The 19269-nt window shown below is 41.5% G+C and overlaps 1 protein-coding gene across 1 annotated transcript in view; it reads right to left on the reverse strand.

Annotated features, from left to right (window-relative positions):
- The window catches only part of xkr7b (XK, Kell blood group complex subunit-related family, member 7b), a 62520-nt gene extending 46321 nt beyond the window's left edge, over positions 1 to 16199 (reverse strand). Inside the window, 1 exon segment of the mRNA XM_018682829.2 lies at positions 15510 to 16199. Coding sequence (XP_018538345.1) covers positions 15510 to 16117 — 608 coding nt within the window. The 5' untranslated portion in view covers positions 16118 to 16199.
- Positions 16200 to 19269: the final 3070 nt, after the last annotated feature.

The raw sequence follows: 19269 nt of genomic DNA on the forward strand, positions 1-19269 counted from the left end.
TCAAATTAAAGTTAATTTTTCTTTGAAAAGACTCTCAAGCTTTTCCATTACTTTTCTATTTGACGGGACAGAAATATGAAAAAGAGAAGGTGGATGACTGCTTCAGTGTAAATGCAAGAGTTCTCTAAGAAACACAATCAAAGGGTAATTAATATAATGCTCCATATTTGTCTATCAATATACTTCACATTTTCCCTTTATAAACCCTCTAACAACTGTACTTTCCTTTAAACTGGGGTCGAGCCCAGAGAGGAGGGAAACGACAGCAGAACGGAGCAGAGGCTTTGAACTGTGAGTAGGTTGGTGATTGATTTATCAGGCCTGTTCCCTCTGAGCCTCATTTCTCACCTCAAACAGGAGAAGGCTGATCAGACGTGAGTGTAAATCATCAACACAAACACGACGTACAGTTCACATGACTGCAGGCTGAAATAATGGTGACCTGTGAGCAGTCTGTTTACTTTCAGTATGCTGACTTAATTGTATAATATGTTTTATCTGTTTTATGTTGATGAGTTACTGCAGGCATTTCTGATTTCTTTGCTTTTCATTGCTTCAAATAAGCCTGGTGCCGTCCTCACTGACGACTATTTTCCCTGATTGGAAAGACGCACGCACCTACATTAATTTAGACATCATCTTCCTGAGGAAAAGACTACACAAATATTTTTTCAATTAAATTGCTGATGGCACTAGATCAAAAGTCTTCCATTAAATGCACCAATAAATAGTTGAGATTTCACTCAAAAAAAGGAAGTCCTCATTGGGAAGTGAATGACTGAAAGCTTTGACCTGGGTTAGTCTCTGGTTGAAAACTAGGGACCATGAATGTCTTAAACATTCACGCCATCCATCCAATAGTTAGTAGAGCAGGATATTCACAGAAAACCAAAAATGCCAACCCAACAATGGCGTTAGCTGCTAAAGTGGTTAAGCTTCATCCTCTGGAGATCATGAATGTCTGTACATCCATCCTAGTTGTTGAGATATTTCAGTCTAGACCAAAGTGACCAACACTACCTTAAATATTTTCTGACTTTTCAGATCAAACATATTATTATAAAAAAATCTGCAGTGAGATACAATGGCAGATTCATTTTCTCACAGAATTTTTGGCCCAGATATGTTCTACTTCATTTCCTCTCCACTATCATGCAGCTGATATGCAAAATTAGATCAACATTTTGTCCAACTGCCTCTCTGTAAAGCAAGGTTGTCTAAACTGGTAAGAACACGCTCAGACACTCTGGGCCAAAACAGACAGAATTACAGGCTGCGTGTACAAAGAGACTGCTGAGTCTAGCTGATAGTGTTGTATCAGATATTTCATGTTTTATTTGGGGGACATGAGCTTATGAGCTCTAATAAATGGTTCATGGTTCCACAGGTTAGACTGAACAGTTGTTTTCTCGGACACAGCAGGCCAAGAGCGAAGAAAATGCAGCAGAATGGTTGAAACAGATTTAGAGCTGCTGCTGTGAGGCTCACTGTGATGTTGAAATGGTACCCGTCTATGTCAGCCAGTGAATTAGCAGCAATGAACTGCAGCTGTTGAGTCTTTTCCACCAAATGAGCTTTGGTTCTTGAACTGGTTCTGCTCAGGATTCTTTGGTGCCATCTACTGAACGAGACCACATTTCCAACGGTTTTGAGCAGAACCACTGTAATCAAAGATGTGTCATCAACAGGACGCGCTGCACAAAACAAACAAAAGTGAAAACTGGAAATGCATCACTTCCTAGAAAGACATGGTTAAAGCGAGAGTGAGAGCACCAAATAGAAAAGCTTTCAGGAACTGAAGACAGAATGAATAACTGTTGCGATTAGAGCAAAGACTAACAAAATAGACTGTAATAAAATGTCAAAAATTGTTAGGGAAATTCTGAGCTCTAAAACTGAACTGGAGCCCTGATTTATGTCTCAGGCTCTAAAGTCGTCCCTGTGTCTCAGTCTGGAAAGACAAAGGGTCCTCGCATTTGGAGGATTCTCCTCTCAAACACACACACACACACACACAGCCATACAGAGGAAAATCCAGAGAGACAGATCAGAGAGTGTGTGAGTTCAGAGAGCTCAGAGAGAGAAAACTAGAATCCACAGCGATACAACTGTTCCTCTGGGCTTTGAACATAAAGTTCACACACTCGAGGAGAACGTGTCTGAATGTGTTTATATGAACGAAAGGAAGAGAGAGACCAAAAGAGAAAGAAAAATCTGTGTGTGTGTGTGTGTGTACACCTGCAGGGTACACGCTAATAACATGCACCACTGAAGCGCACGCTGAGATAAACTAACAAACCCTGTGCAGGCCCGAGTCCATGTACTGTCCCAGATCTATCTATCTATCTATCTATCTATCTATCTATCTATCTATCTATCTATCTATCTATCTATCAGCTTTCTCACTCTCAGAAGAGTTGTCAGTGCACTTTGACACTTTGACACTTTAGTTTGTGCTGGAAAACCACTCAGAAGGTCAAGTCAAAGGAGAGTCCTCCCATGAAAAGCAACCGCATCAGTTGTTTTAGAAAATACCCAAAAACTATATGTGTTTACACTCAAGCAATAAAACCATCTAGCCAGGACTGTCTCTGCTGAACATGTTCATCATTTGATTTACACCAAAAAACATAGGAAGGTTTAAAAATCCCGGAGCTATCCTTTAAATCAGATGCAGTTTTTGCTTGTTGTAGGCACAGTCTCTGCACTTATTGATCCCCCTTGTAGTTTGTCAGATCAGAAAATGTTGATTCGTAACAGAAGCTTCAGAAGCTTATGTGTTAATCTAAAGGTCAAATACTAATGATTTGTTGTTTAATCATGAGCACTTGTTGGTTTTAAAACCAAGTAAACCTGTTGAAGCTCAATGCTGATTGTTATGCTGATCGTTTGATGCTGTTAAAAATAAACAAAAGTAAGTTCACTAAGTGTCTTTTGAAATGAAAGCTATACACACTGTGTCTAATCTGCGTGGCCTTCATTGAGAGGGAACAACCAGACAATAATACTGGTATCAGATGAATTAGCAAAGCCCTGGATTATGTTACAATAATGTTAAATGTCAAAACATTTAAATGTCAAATGTTTAATATCTTTACTTATTTACAACATCCACACATGGCAACTACAGTGTGGTTGGGAAAATATCATGGTTATGGTTAAAAACACACAAAAAAGGAAACGCTAATCCCACCATGCTACATAAAGCGTGCATTACTTCCTATATTGTCACTGAATGTTGAAGTGCAGGATCGTCCAATATGAACACAATTTCTTGGCATATTGTGTTTTTTGTTTTACATATGTCTTAAATTGGACGCCCAAATTGTCACTCATTGAGATGGAGATAAAACAATTAAGATGTACTATTGTGACAGCTGATTATGCAGCCACAATTATGTTCAGTGATTGCTAAGGTCTGCAGCTGCACATAAGAGCAAAACACAATAAAAATACACATAGGAACCATGAGCAGGGAGACTGGTACTTTCCATCAGTCTGGCTTTAACTGACTCAAACCATAAAACCCTCCATTTACCGGTAAAAATGTTGAAATACAGTCTGCTTTTCCCAGTCCATCATCAGATAAAGATCTAATTTAAATGGTAAAGTGGAGATATTCTGACTGAGCAGTTAATTTAGAGCAAAGGGCTGTAAAACAAGATGAACTTTCCTGATCCCTGAGGAGAAACTGGGTCATTACAGCAGCTCTGAGGCTCAGAGCAAGCAGCGGGACGGTTCACTGTTCAGGAGGCTGAAAACTGAGGATGATGCACTGAATACTGCGCTTGATCCAGTTGTGAGGAGTTGGAATAATGTGAATTAGAGATGCACTGTACCTGTGTCTTGTCTCCTTCCTGCCTTTCAGCAGGAATGACTACATCAGGTTAGCAGCATTCACATCCACGTGCATCTGTACATTCTGATTCTTGCAAAGAAACTGTCACTGCTGAACAATACAGTCCTTTTTGCTCATTATCTGACTTTTGTTTATTTTGTTTCTCTTTCCAGAAGCTACACAAAAGAGGCGCAGTCTGGCTTCTTATCTTGCTTTTGCCACAATTTTGGTTTTGACTAATTTAAAGACTCTACTGATGAAAACAGCCAAAATACTAGAACATGCTGGAAAACAGATTCTTTCCCCCCAGTTCTGTCAAACAAAGCCTAAATTTAAAAAGCAGCCTGCTTCTGCTCAGCTTTAACCTGTTATCAGCTGGCATCACAAGTTTCTGTTTGATAAATCAGCCACAGATGTGAGCTGTTTGGTCTCACCAGTGCCGACTGCAGTTTCAGGTCAGGTGAATTGTGCTGCATGTCACATTTACACAATAACTTTTAGAAGGGTAATTCTGATATATTTCAACCTGGTGTATTCCCTATAAATTTAGCTATTGTGGCTCTATGAGTCATGATAACTGTGCATTTGCCATCTGAGTTGTAGAGATGTGGGAAAAGAGGGACTGACGCTCATCAACATTGTCGTCCTGGAGACTTTCATTTCACCCCAAATTGACTGAAAAGACAGAGGCCGGCTGGAGAAATCAGCTTCCTAAATAATAAGCAACGTGAGGGATTACAATATTAGTGTCCCACCATCCACAAACACTAGCATCTTGTGATATTCCTGAGCTCAATATGTGCTGAAATTACAATGAAAGCTGAGAGGAAATGCTCACAATTGTGTTGGATAATTAGCCCCAGGTGAAAAAAAACATGCCCCAGAATAAAAGAGAGAGATATCTCAGTGTTAAGGGGCAGTCAGCCAGCAAGTTGAGCCAGATGTAGATCCCTTAGCTAGCATAATTGCCGTTCCTAGCGGCTATGTTCTGTGTTTACTTTCAGCCAGACTCAAAAACAAGTGTTTGAAATTATTCATGTAAAAATCATGTTTATCTGGAAAGCTGTAGGAGGCTTCCGCTGATTGCCCTGATATACTCTGTTGGGTGTGAGTCGTCGTTTCGCTGTACTTCTACAATGGAGCTGGTGAATGAAGGTTTCAAGACCCATAAAGACTCAATAGCCACATTTATGGGGAATATAGCAAATTTATGCTTTAACATAGTCAAAATTGCCAATTATTTCACAATGAATTAATTATGGATGGTGTGTAGGCTGCTGTTTGGAATTTAATCTATATCTAATTTAGTGCTGGAGCAGCAGCATCTGTCAATTGGAAGCAGGTTTGTTTTTGGAACTGCTGGTAAAAGAACCAAAATTATATGTGAGCTTTGGTACACAGTGTGCATGCTTTCATTCTGTGTCTGTGAATTCATTTTCTATACATAGTCACATTCTTGAATATGTGTGTGTGTGTGTGTCCACCTGCAGGGCACATGCTAATAACATGCATCACCGCAGCACATACACTAACTGAGCATGTGCGAACTGCATGTGTTGTCCTATATACAGCACACAAACACAAACAGATACACAGACACGTTCAGAGGATGTTGGAGCAGGAGGGGGGAGGATAAGAAGCATGTGTCAGTCTTTAAAAACTTTTAGATGCAACATTCGTCACCGCTGCCTCACGCTGCTGTACCCCCCGCCCCCGCCCCCCACCCCGCCCCCATCCTGCTTCTGTGTTGATTTTAGGTTCACAACTAAAAGCTAAAGCAGAGCGACGTAGACTGTAAACAGAGAAACAGACAGAGCAAGTGACAGAGACAGATCGGATGACAGGGACAGCTAGCAGGAAATGCTAGATCCCTTCACACACACACACACACACACACTGGAAATGTGATTGACAGCTCCCTCAAGGGCTGTAGTGAATTATTCAGTACAGTCTGATGGACCGACAGACAGGAGAGCATACAGAGAGACAGAGCATCAGTCAGAGACCCAGACTGAGAGGAAGACACACAAGACAGTGAGACACCAACAGACAGACAGGTAGAAGGCTGTGGATCATCAAAACTCCCCTCCAGGCATATTTTTATTCATAATCAATAACTCTATTGAATTTTACATAAACCTATGTACATTTACAGTCCCGGGATTTTAAATTCTTTAAGAGACGCCTTTTGAAATTCACTGTGTTCCTTCACCTGCTGCTGGCCACCGCGAGAGACAGACATTACAACTCTGACACACACACATCAATAAAAACCAGCCAATTCCATAATACACTCTAATCATATACAGTATGCACTATATATGTATCTTTAAACTATAAATTTTTTGTATTTAGTATACAAGAAATTTTATATCACTAACCAGTAAGTGACATCAACCCTTTCATCGAGTGTCTGAGTCACATCCTGCTGCTGCTTCACAGTGAGAGTCTCAGGTCGGGTGAGGGGAGTCTGGTCATGCTGAAATGTTCAGCCGTTCAAACTTCAACAAATCTTACACATCAAGGTACGCGAACCCTCTTCTCTTCCTCTAATTATCTCCAGTTCCAATAATAAATGCAAATTCATCCGGTCCCTGCAGTATGTGCTAGAGCTGCAAATTTTTCTAATTCCAACAGTAAAGCAGCAGAATAAGCTTTGGACATGCCGTTCAACTGGGCTTTCACACATGAAATAATTACACTGAGAACTGCTGTTGCATTCCAGCTGAAATCAAATCAAACCTCAACAAGACAACTTAATGGAAAATTTGTTGCCTTATGACAGCCTTTTTCCTTTAAAGTTGGCTTCTCAGGCAGCTTTTAATGCCCAGCTATCGCTTCCAACAAACTCCACTGCTTCAAATTTCAATGAAACACAGCACAACGTCCCCGAGACCAAACCACCAGTTGGTACCTCATGATGAGTCCATGAGGAATCCTCCCCAAACTACAGTCAGCTCAGGTAACTGCACTGTTCACTGAAGGCTGGTTAAATTTTGGTTTACATTTTTCACAGTTGCATATTTTGGAAATTACACTTCCATTTTTAAACATTGCCACAATTTATTGCAGAGTGACGACACTGCAGCAAATTGGGCTGCAATTTTTTCTCACACATTTGATTCATAAGACCAGGGATCAAACTACTGATCATTGTCAATCAAACCTCAAAACTGACCAGTTGTTTCAGCTCCACACCAGAGAAAACCTAGATTTTGTTTGGATCCTTTTCCCCTCCACGCTAAAAATAAATGTTATATTGTACAGATATCTCCTACAGAATGTTATTCAGATTTCCTCTAAGAGTTTGTGTTGAAAGTTGGAGGCCATCATTTTTATTTAATTTTAGACTGACTGTGGAATCCAAAATAAGTACATTTGGATTCAAGCTCATGAGCTCATATCATATTTAGAAATGTTTGGATTGTAACATTTCTGAGAAATTCACTGAATGCACTGATAAAACAGGGACCTTTGGTTTAACACATCTGTCTGACTTTCTACAAGCCTGTCCCACTGTCTGTCTGTGTTTCTGTCTGAATCTCTCTTACTCCCTGCAGGCCACTGGATGCTGCAGGATCATACCTTAAGGGCAAAAGAACATGCAGAGAAACTTTAAAGAAACCTCTGCAGCCCTGTCAGAGCAGATGACTTTACCAAGAAGACCCACAGTAATGAAGTTAGAGACATCATGGAAATGAAAGCACAACAGGTGTCAAATGATCACAATACATTCTGTAACTAAGGCATGTTGTTTATGGTATGAGATTAAACTTACTCGAGAACCCACTGTCTGTCTCATGCTGTCCCATTATCATTACTGTCTCTCTCCCAGCTGCTGTTGACTGTTTTACCACCAACTGCACTCCTCAACTTTTCATCATCCTAAACAAACCTTCAGCCAGACAGTGAAGCAGCTATCACCTCCTGGTTCCATCTTTCAGGAATGGAAAAGGATCTTTTCAAATTCTTTGAAATCCCAGTTTACAGTAAGAACTACAGAGAACAAATGCTCCATCGGTTTCACATGCAGGAAATCCAGGGAAACGAAAATGAACAACCAGTCGACAAAATATGAAGCTGTTTTCTGTTTCATCAAGGTAGTAACTTGTTTTTAAACATGTTTTTAAAGCACCATAAGTTTGAAAACATTATGTTTTCTATATCATATAAGAGCAGGTTGAATTGAAACAAATGTTCAAATCAGATTCAAACTGAGATCAGCCTTTTATCAAATCAAATCAAATCAAATTTTATTTATATAGCGCTTCCTTTTAACTTCCTTTTAAGAGGCAGAAACCTCGAGCAGAACCGGACTCAAGGTGGGCGGCCATCTGCCTCGACCGGTTGGGTCTGTTGGTTGGTTTATGACTTGAACATTACAAGACAGAATTTAAATTTGAGAAATTCCTACCTTCCACCTGGAGTTCCCATAACCTGAGAAGCAGTTCCTCTGTTGTATGGTAATATTTCCTGACTTTGGACCAACACACTCTTTTCCTTGTTGCAGCCGGTTCTTATTTTCTTTAGTTGTGCAAGATGAAAAACTGTAAAGTTCCAAATTGTCCAAACTGAACACCAAAAAAAAGAAGCAGCGTACCACCCTGGGATCACTGTTTAAACATCACACAAACTCAAGCCACTTCCTGCCACACTCTCTCCAGCTCTCCCCTGGTGTGTCACACCAGGTGTGTCACTGATCAGGCTCCTCCCCCTAATTATGATGTCATCTCTGACCTCCCACACGCCATAGTTTAACAAAAGACAGAGTCCAGATTTCATACTACATAACTCACACACATATTGTCAGTGAACTTCCCCATCAATCGACCTTTTTACACCCATTTCAGCATCTTAACACTGGTTTCTTATCTCTTTTAGAATGGATTTTAAAATTTTATCACCAGTTTACAAGGCTCTGAATGGTTTAGCACCTCCATACTTAGTCAACTGTCTCTCCCTCTTTATGCCTATAGCTGCTCCTGGAACACTACAACACAAGAAGTATGGGGAAGCAGCTTTCTGTGGATCAACCTGTCCATAAACATCATGTTTAACGTCATTTAACTTCTGTAATTACCTTTAAGAAACAGAAACAAGCGATTTTGATTTCATTTAAAATCATTTTGAATCATATTCCTGTTACTGTAAATGGTTTTATTGTATTTTAAGGTTTTATTTGCCACCTTTTATTTAAATAGTGTGTAAATATAAATGTTTTTTATATATAGTATACAAAGGCAAACCTTTGCAGCAGATCATTGATTCAGCAGTGCAGGGCTCTGAAAAGGGCTGATGTTAATACAAGCAAGGATAGATAAGACCAGGTCTAGATGATAAAGAAGGGCCCCCAACACACTTAATCTGCTCATGTTTATGTGATGGAGACGACAGAAACAAAGTTCCAGGTCTGAGAGGTCAGAGTTATGTTTTACAGGTCTACAGAGGTCCACAGATTATAAAGGTAAAGGATCGGACGGGAGGACCTGCTAACATTTCTTTATTGACACCCGTCCAATCGCTCGTCACCTCCGGCAGCCACCATTTGAAGAGTCTGAGTGACAGGACTCGTAATTAAAATGAAAAGTAAGAGCAATAATCACAGAGAGTCACTTCATTTGTGAATGAACAGTGAGGTACCCCTCCTTGAACACACACACACACACACTCAGAGATTTGAATGATTCAGTGTATTGAGCGACACTGACGCTGCCAGTTAGCCACTCGGGCTGATTATTAGCCGTGTCCGGACGGGCAGAGCTAACAGTCAGACCACCTGAGCTGAGTGACCATTTGGAACCAATTCAATTACTTCTCTCTGGGATTGATTGATCTGGTCTGGCACAGACAGGAACCAATTGGATTGTCCTAAAAACTGCAACGCTGGCTGACCATCGAACTCTGGGCAGGGTTGAAGCTGACGCTTTGTTGGTCTGTCCACCCGCCTGTCTGCCCTCTCAGGCTGTCTGTGTCAGTGAGGGTGAAGATGTTCCTGCAGATACCTTTAAAACCAGGAAGAAGGAAGTCTGACTGGCTCACTCTTTTTAAAAAACACAAAGCTTAGCAGATGTGGTGGCAATAAAAGCAAATGTGGCTTAATTAAATGGATGGTAGCAGCTCTGTGAGGCTACAGTACTTAGAGACAGCTGCTTTCAGCTAAATGCTAACATTTACTAATTAGCACCAAGTACAACTGATGCTGATGGGAACATTGTTAGTTTGGCAGGAATTTGGTCATAAAAATACAATTCTGACCTGATAGATGAAAAATTCATTCACTCCTCCTGAGGGGGAATTAATGTGTGAGTCAGATTTCTTAACAATGCATCCAGGAGATATTTCAGACTGGATAACAGTGGTGGACTGACCAGCAGCCTAACACTCATCCCTAGAGCCACACCACACATGTAGCTGTTGTAGTATCTCTGATGGAAAGCCGCCAATAATAATAAACTGAATACATTTTAGCTGCTTGGCTAGTTAGTCAAGTTTATTAGAACAAACAGTGCAGTGTTTTGTGGGGTTACATGGATGTTAAGTTGGATTTGAAACTACACAGCTACACAAACTACACACAAAAAATTTGAGTTTCAAATCTGACAAAATGGGCCACGTAGAGTAAATATAAAGCAGTTTGTTTTCTTTTTCGCAGTGAGGAAAGAAATACATATTCCAATATCCTAATCTGTACAGGAAAACCAGCACAAATACAAATATGATTCTATAAAAACACTTCTAAATAAGTGACTTACTGATGAATGAATTAATGTCAAGTCAATTTTATTATTAAAGGCCCCCTCTGTCGTATCTCTGTTCTAATTAGCAGCTTTTACTCATTGGTATGGATCAATGGTTAAATCTGTCAGTTGATGGCTCTAAAATAAAACATCAATCAATCCTCTTACACTCTGTTTATCTTCAGTTATGATGCTCAACAAAATCAAGATTACTTTGTGATAAATGCTAAAATCACTTCTTGAGTTAAACCATGTTCTCTGAAAGTCCTCCAGCTGCCTCAGCTTCAGTCAGAGATTTCCTACAATCCCCAGAATGCCTTTCAACAACCCCCAGATAAAGAAATTTGACCTTGGTGCTTTTCAGCTGTGGATTTTAAATGTAGATGGAGAGAGCGATATCAACAGCAGAGCGAAAGGTGAGTCGACCTTGATTCAAACCTTAACCTGTCTTCATACTGCAATGCATTCTGGGCTCTGTCCTGCTCCTGCAGCTGTGAATACTGGTCTTGTGTGTCTCTCAAGATGGATTTTTTCCCTTCATGGCTGTTGAACACCACAGGAAAATAAGAGATTGACCTAAACCGAATGTTTTAGGTCAAAACAAAATCCTCCACTCTCACACAGCTGCTGTAAATATCTGGTAAGTATCAGTAGTATTCAGAAAAAACATAGACACAGACTTTAATCTCCACTGTGCTCTGTGTTTCTATATCAGTATTTACACTGATTTACACGGATTTATCCTTTAATGACTGACAGAAAAAAGCAAGATAAAGACAGCAAAAGATAAGTCAGCAAGAAATAGGGATTTTTTTTTCCCCATAATCCTCTGATTTGAATACTAAAAAATAAAGGCTCAGTGGCTGTTTGTCTCCGCATAGAATCTCATTTAATTTCAGTGTATTTCTATTTCTTTTAATCATATTTCTAAACAGTATATGTGCCAAAGTCCTGGAATATTTTTCCAAGGAGTCCATAAGGTCAGTGTTCACTATAAACAAGCTGAATATTAAAACCTGTTTAGCCAGCAGGATATGCAGCAGACAGATACAAACACAAGGTGTTGCTCATCTTCTCTGAATGAATAAAGGTTAAATGGAGATTAAAGATGCATCTGATACTTCTGTCTGTCAGCTTTACTAAATCTAATTTACACTGCAGAGACTCGGGAAAGCTTTGGCACCAAAACAAGAACTTCTTCTTTTTTAAAACAAATCCTCCAACCTAAACGAAGTCAGGATACAGGATGCAAACTGTGGACTCTGGTGTCTAAGTCAGGCACTTTGGACACCTGGCTATCTAACCCAGCCTCCTCTGTGAGACTTTCTTTGCAATTGTACAGAGAACAATTGGTCATTTTCAGAGTTTGAACTCATTGCTAAAGCGGTCGTTGCTCTGCAAATCACAGAAGAGGAGGAAAATCACAGAGTATCCAAAAGCCGAATATCCAAAAGTTTCTGTCTCTTATTGTACTGCAAAAACCCAATGCAGCTATTTGCTGTAGTGATTTAATCGATTTTAGGCGTGTCCCCAAATGTCAGTCAAGTTGGCTTTTTTCTTTCAGCTATTCTTCTTCCTCTCCATCATCGTGTCTTATCATCCTCTCCACACGCTGCCTCTGCAAACTGCTACAATGCAAAATGATGACAAATTGCGTCAGGTGATTGACACAATGCATGAGCTGAAAAATTTTCCAGCTTTGAGAATTACAATATACGACAAACACAGGTTTCACACATCAGGCCTGGATGGTGCAGAACAAATCATGTGCCTCAGATGTGAACAGAGAAAACAAGACTTCATGCATTTTCCTTTTGATTAGAAGATCAGGCCTGAATCCACATGGGAGAGGAGAGAAACTGAAATGGGAATTCTCAGCTGCAGAAGAAACTCATGAGCCAATTCTCCACGTGCTGAATAAATCTCAATTTAAAACTGGAGTCGGACTCAAATCTGAGTCACACTGAGCCCTGTCCAGGTCTCCCAGCAGCAACTGTCACATTAAAACCAACTCATTCTCATTCTCCAGCTCTCAGCATCTTATTGTTGTTCATTAATGCAGTTCATTACCGAGTCTGCATGTAATTATACTCATGTGTGAATTCCCACATGCTCTATTAGAATTACTTGATGTAATGTGAATCTTTATTTAATTCTCAGTCGTTTCCTCTCTTCTTCTACCTTGACAAGGACGTAAGAAGTCACCTGCAGCCCTGCAGCAGGACACTCAAAAGCATCTTTTAGCACGGCGCTGATCTGTTTCTTGCTTCAGTGTCCAAGCTTGACACTTGATCGCACTGTTAAACCAGGTTGAAAGAGCAAACAGTCGGGTTGAAAGGTCCAGACAGCTCGTCGTAAAACCTCTGCTCTGTTCCCCTAAAAGTTGAAATAACTTACAAAGCAGAAAGACGCGACTTCCCTCGACAACTTTCCACATTAACAAGACAAGAATGAGCAGGGAAAAAAGCTTCCTGCTGAACTGGCAGCCTCACTGGCGCTGGAAAATATCATATTCAATAAAAAAGTTTTTTTATTACATCACATCTGAGAGATTTTTCTGCCAGGCACTGCAGGGTAGAACATGAATTTAAAACTATTTTCTGAGCGTGTGTTTTGAAAGGTTTCCTGTGTTGCCACAGAATGTTACACTGTTGTTTGTAATGCCTCTACATTAGTACTGCATTACTCCTGTCTGCTCTCGGTCTGGAGTCTGACTTCAACACATTTTTTCTGTAATCTCAGACTTGTCTTGATCTCATGGGTGTTTCAGCCTCCGGTCTTTCTCTCACAGTCTTTGGTCTTGACCAAATCCAGTCGTCTTTTTCTTTTTCTTTTTTGTTTGTGGTTTTCCTGCCCGGCTTCACTGGCTGCTCTCATAGCAGACAAGACCGGCTGCTGTCAGTCAGGTGTCAGCTCGCCAAAGTGTATGTGACGCTTATATTCTGTGGTGCATCTATAATTCAAACATCCTTAATTTAGACCTGCCGTTACATCCTAAATTATGTTAGACATGTAGTTATGTGCAGAAATGTGCTAAAAGAAAGTACCATAGTGTAAATACCCAATTACGAGTAGAGCATTTAAAGTCCTACTTTAATAAAAGAAAAGTAAGTAAGGGGTGTAATGATTTTCCAAATCCTCTGTTCGGTTCAGACCTACATTTTTGAGCCGTAGTTTGGTTCATACCTGGTTTCATTTGTTTTTATGGGAGGGTGGGGAGTTGAGTAGTTTAGGGGGGTATTGAGGTTCAGGATTGTGGGCATTTGTTATCGTGGTTTCAGTCTCAGCTTCAGAAATGTTCCACCTCTAACAGAAGCACAGGGACGTGTCTTCCAGTATCTAATTAAAAGTGCTCTTTCTGCATTATTAGACTGTTAATGTTGCATCAGTGTGTAAGTATTGTACTTTTACTGCTGTATCTGGTCGTAGTGGAGCTAATTTTTTAATACAGTTAAGTAGTTCAGCAGAGTTGTTCCTAAATTAGAGGACAGGCCCCTCCACAGGGTCACACATGAATGAATGCACATTTGCTACACAAATGTGCATTCATTCTGGGAGCCACCGCTTTAATCTTCAACAATGTGTTATATTTCATAAGTTTATCTTGTGTTTTTTATGTAACACCTTCATATAAACAGTAACTATAACTATAGCTGTGATAAATAGATGTAGCGGAGTTACACAGAACAATATTCCCCTGTGAAATGTAGTGGAGTACAAGTGTAAAGTAGCATAAAATGGAAACACTCAAGTAAAAGCGCCACAAAATTGCACTTAAATGCAGCACTCTGGTGTCAGCGTCGAAACTGCTCATACTTGAGCTTTTCTCAGACACAACATAAGTGGACTGTGCTACAGCCATGTTACTGCATCACAGTACTTTATCCCTGTGATTATGTACATCTTAATATATGTTTTACTTCCTGTTTCTGTCACTTTTTAAAAAAATGTAAATGCTTCGTAGAGAACTTGTCATGTGATTTTGATTCTCATGTACACTTAACACAGACTGTGGTTTCATTAAACTTATCCACTGTATCTCATTTGTGATGAACTGCCAACCTGAAGAATCGAGATGTTAATCGTGCTCCACAATGTTTGAAAAATGATTAATTTTCAGAGACCTGGCTGCTGCGAACCTCTCATATTCAAGTCAACACGTCGTCTCACGCGGAGTGAATGTGGCTCAGGAGGAATTTTAATCAAAGCAAACCTCACAGCTACACACAGTTCAAAGCACAGGACGGGACAGCGGTTTGGACGTGTTATATGGGTGGAATGCTTCTTTAAAGATTTCGCCCATGCATCCTCTCATTTCACATTTTATCCATCTCGCTGATCTCATCCAAAACTAGACTGAGTGTAGAGGGGAAAAAAAAAATTCAGTTTCAAGATCACTAACATGACAAGCAGCCAGAGGAGAGGAGCAGCAGGTTCTGACCCACAGAGCTTTGATAATATTCCTGTCAACATATCAGGACCATGACAGACAGAGGCGTCAGGGAGAGAAACTGCATGTTAGGGCTCAGAGGCTGCATGCAGCCCCAGATTCTGTCAGAGTCAGGACAAGAGGGGCAGATGAACAAAAGGGCTCCTGGGTGAGTAATTCATATTTTTACTGTTACTGTTACAACTGTTGTGTGAGAGTGAATGCTACAAAAGAACCTCTTTCTTCCCTGGTGGATCTCTGCACATCTCTGTCACCACTGAACGTGGAGGCTGTATTTCGGGGGGGTAAGCGCACACACATGCACATGAACGGACACAGACGCACGCACACGCATGTAGCAAGCACGTACACACACGCGTTGGGAATGCAATGCTCACGTGTGCTGCGCGCACATATTAAACACACACCAGCACGTATGCGCACACGCGCTCTCATGCACGCAAGCACACCCCTCTTGTTCCCCTCACCACCCCAGCGGTCTTACCTCCAGACTTGCCCCAGCTGCAGGACGTGAAGCACGGTTTGAAAGACCCACATGCAGACGGTGCAGCACCTCCGGGGGGGGGCGACTCTCCCTGTCGTCGCAGGCGGGGCAGAGGACGTGTAAACCGGGGTAACATTCGCGGCGTTCCCCACCGCCGCGCTCCCACCGCGCTGGTCGCTGTCCTTGGTGCTTAAAGTGTTGTCGCCCGCCGTGGCTGCTCCGCCTGCCGCGCCTGCCGCTCCCGCGCCGGTCCCGCTGCCGCTCGCTGCTCCGTCCCCGCCGCTCAGATCCGAGTAGTCATACACGAACCACCTGAAACTCAATACCTGGACGACAGCGGAGGGCACCACGACGAAGACGAGCGTCAAGCCGAACCACCAGTAGTCGCCTCTCAGGTAGTAGTCGGCGGCCAGCCACAGGTCGGTCGCGCCGTCGGAGAAAAAGACGAGCAGGGCGCAGAGCACCCAGCAGCAGTCCAGCAGGGTGTAGGGTTTCCCGCCGGCGGCGGTGCAGCGGGGCCGGGCGGCGGGGTTCCCCGGCTCCGAGAGGCTTCTGGGCGTGTTGTCATCTTCCACAGACACCGCTGCTCCATCCGACTTAGCGGCCATGTTGGTTAGGATAGGAGAGAAAGACAGAGAAAGAGGTGGGGGAACGGGAGAGAGAGGGAGAGAGAGAGAAGGGAGGGGGCTGGCTGTGTGCAGGAGAGAGAGAGTGAGAGAGATTACATCATAACTAGCCTCATCATCAGCCAATTAATTGTGAGGTATCATTACTAACAGCGCTTTTAACACCATGACACCAGCGCGGTGCTTTCAGGACATTCAGCGCGCAGACACATCTGCAAACAACTGTGACCTGCGGGGCTTTTCTTTTTTTAAATCCTATCATTAAATCTTTTCCAGTTACATTATCCTGCAGCAGCACTCTGCTGCACATGATAAGACTGTTGTTAAACTCATATTAAGGTGGTTTTATACGCAGCTGGTGCTGAGTATCAGGTTCTGACTTGGCACAGTCTCTGAGGGGACTCAACGTTTCACTATGAATGCTGTAAACCGGTGAATACTCTGCATCTTGTCCACTGTTTTCTGTGCTGGCCCTGCACTATGAATCTATGAATCATAACCCTGAGAGCACAGTCTCTATAAAAGTAGCCCACAGTGATATTTTTCAGTTTTATTTATCAAGAAAAACGGGGTTTGCTGAGGTTGCTGAGGTTTCGTCCTGCTTCACGTTCAAACAGCTCCTCAGTAAAACACGGTCTGGTCTGGTCGCTCACTGGAACAGAAAGGTTAAAGGGTGTTGCCACTGTTTTTTTTCCATCTCTCTGCATATACTCAGATCAAAGGTTCATCTTCATTCATCAGAGGAAGAAGCTGTTGTCTGCACGCTCAGTAAGACGAACACATATTTTTCTTACTGTTGAAGAAAATCAGTTTGAACAGCTGGACACTTTAGTTTTTAGTAAACTCTACTCCAGCAGGAGGAAAAAGCCCATTTGTTAGGGACTATTCTCACCAGCAGATTATTACACATTTGGTGCATTAGTGAGTATTTTTGGCACCAGGAAGGTTTATGTGGGATGAGGTAACTTCATTCTTTGTCCTGGTCTTTTCATTGGACTTGAGAAAAGCACCAATCTTAACAATTCATCACCTTAACAGTTCATCAGCGTTAATTGTTAACGGAGGGAATTTATTAGTCAGTGTTTTCTCCTTTTCCTCAGCTGGTTCCGGACCAGCAGCTCTCTAACCTCACAGGCTGCCTCTGTTTTAGTAGCAGGGCCTTTAAAGTGCATTTGTCTGATTGTAACGAGGCAGTGATGCATAAAGCTGACAAGACACAGAGCAACTGGTCTGTTTGCAGCAGTGACCGAACTAATTGAAAAGATCCCATAAACTCTGAGCAGAATAGGCAGTAAAACTCTTTGGTGAATTACAGCTCCGCGCTTCACTGCCCTCAATAAACTAATCAGCCGGCGTGTTTCCACATCGGGGGCCGGGTGGGGCTTATCAGAGCCGGGGTCAATCCAAAATGTCTGCAGAACAAGATATAAAGCCCAGTTTGTTAATCTGAAGCTATCGCTCCACTCACAAACCACCTCAGCAGCAGCCACATCTGCAGTGGGTTTTTTGGGTCCTGGCTCTGTCAGGCCCTGATGTGGAGACTAACATGCTTTGGCTAATGGGTGAGGCTGCATGACGAGCCTTTATAGGCTTTGAAATGGAGACAAGAGCCCCTGGTGCAGAAACTTCCTAACTCTGAAAATCCTGTCTAATCTTATCATGAAATATTTATTCCAGGACTGAATTTGAAATTTTAGAAAAATCTCCTCTTGGATTTATTACATTATTAACATAAGTTAAGTACTCTACAAGGCTAGAGAGCTTCTCATTGGGCAGCATCTACTGGTAAAATCTGTACACCCACATATTTCAAACATTTAAATGGCCTGATCAAGAGAGACTAAAAAATATTTCCTAAACTAAGTATCACACTCCCAGATGGTTTTTAACGGCTCATTGCTGTATAATTCAAAGCTGGAAATGTTTTGGTTTTTGTTTCACGCTATATACCAGAGACACACAGATTTGTCTGGATATTTTTTTTGATAAATGATGCCCATTATGAGTTTGAGACTAAGGGGAGCTAATTAGAGATCCCAGATCATCACGGCTCCGACTCTGACACAGTTTAGAAAAACAGAGCCAAGTTTCTGCAGTGAAGAGGAAACTCTGTCACTTTCTTACCATTATTCTAATATTAAAAGTTTTATGCAAAGTTTCTCATTAAGCCCTGAAGTATCGACTCAGGCTGCAGATGTATATGTATTTCTGAGCTTAAGCATCCAGCAATTTACCTTCATGTGAATCCAAAGGAATGTTCATGTGAAAATCTACAGTATCGTTACCAAAATAAAGTATGTGACATACATACAGACACCACTGTTGCCAGGACAACACTTCTAAAAGCTCCTGCACGAAACCTCAACCACAGTAAAACAATGGCCCCTGAGCTGCACCATATGACATGCACCACATGCGTCAGTCTGCTAGGGGCAAAAAAAATGCTGTTAGGTTCTTGAAGTGGCAATTTGAGCTGACACCACTTTATTTAGGAATATGTACAATGTGAGCACAGGGCCACAAAATTAGCTAATACTGAAGGGAAAGCCTTGGCTGATATAGTACTTCAGTTGTTCAAATTCCTTGTACAATTACCGAAAAATCATGTTTTTAAAATCAGTTTTCTGTGCACCAACATTAACAATGTTGCTATAATAGAAATTCGTTTTGTGAAAATGAGTAAAAACCATTGCTTGAATTGGTGAAAGTACTCCAAAGCAGCTGCAGCAAATACAGATGCAGCACTTATCGTGTACAATAATACAATAACAAAAACACTCATAGTAATACATGTGTACTCATTTTCAGAAACAATTACCCCCCCTTACCTACCAGGCTCTGTACAGAGCATTAATGGTCAGATGGCTTTGGAGCACAAATGATCTAAGGTTTTTGGACTGAACTTGAACTTCACGTCACCGCTGCACAGTTACCTAGCAGGTCAGTTCTGCCAAAAACAAATTGCTGAAACATAGTTTTGGGATTTTCCGTCCCATTTCTGTGATGAACAGGTATCTACAGCACTGGATGGTAAAGTAGTTGAATTCATCTTTGTTGAAGAGATATTTTAAAGCCAAATTTGGTGAGTTTGACAGTAATGAGTAGGAACTCCGTTTTTAGAGCGCTCCCTCATG

This window comes from Lates calcarifer, linkage group LG6 (genome assembly GCF_001640805.2).
Source record: "Lates calcarifer isolate ASB-BC8 linkage group LG6, TLL_Latcal_v3, whole genome shotgun sequence".
NCBI classification, from domain to species: domain Eukaryota; kingdom Metazoa; phylum Chordata; class Actinopteri; family Centropomidae; genus Lates; species Lates calcarifer.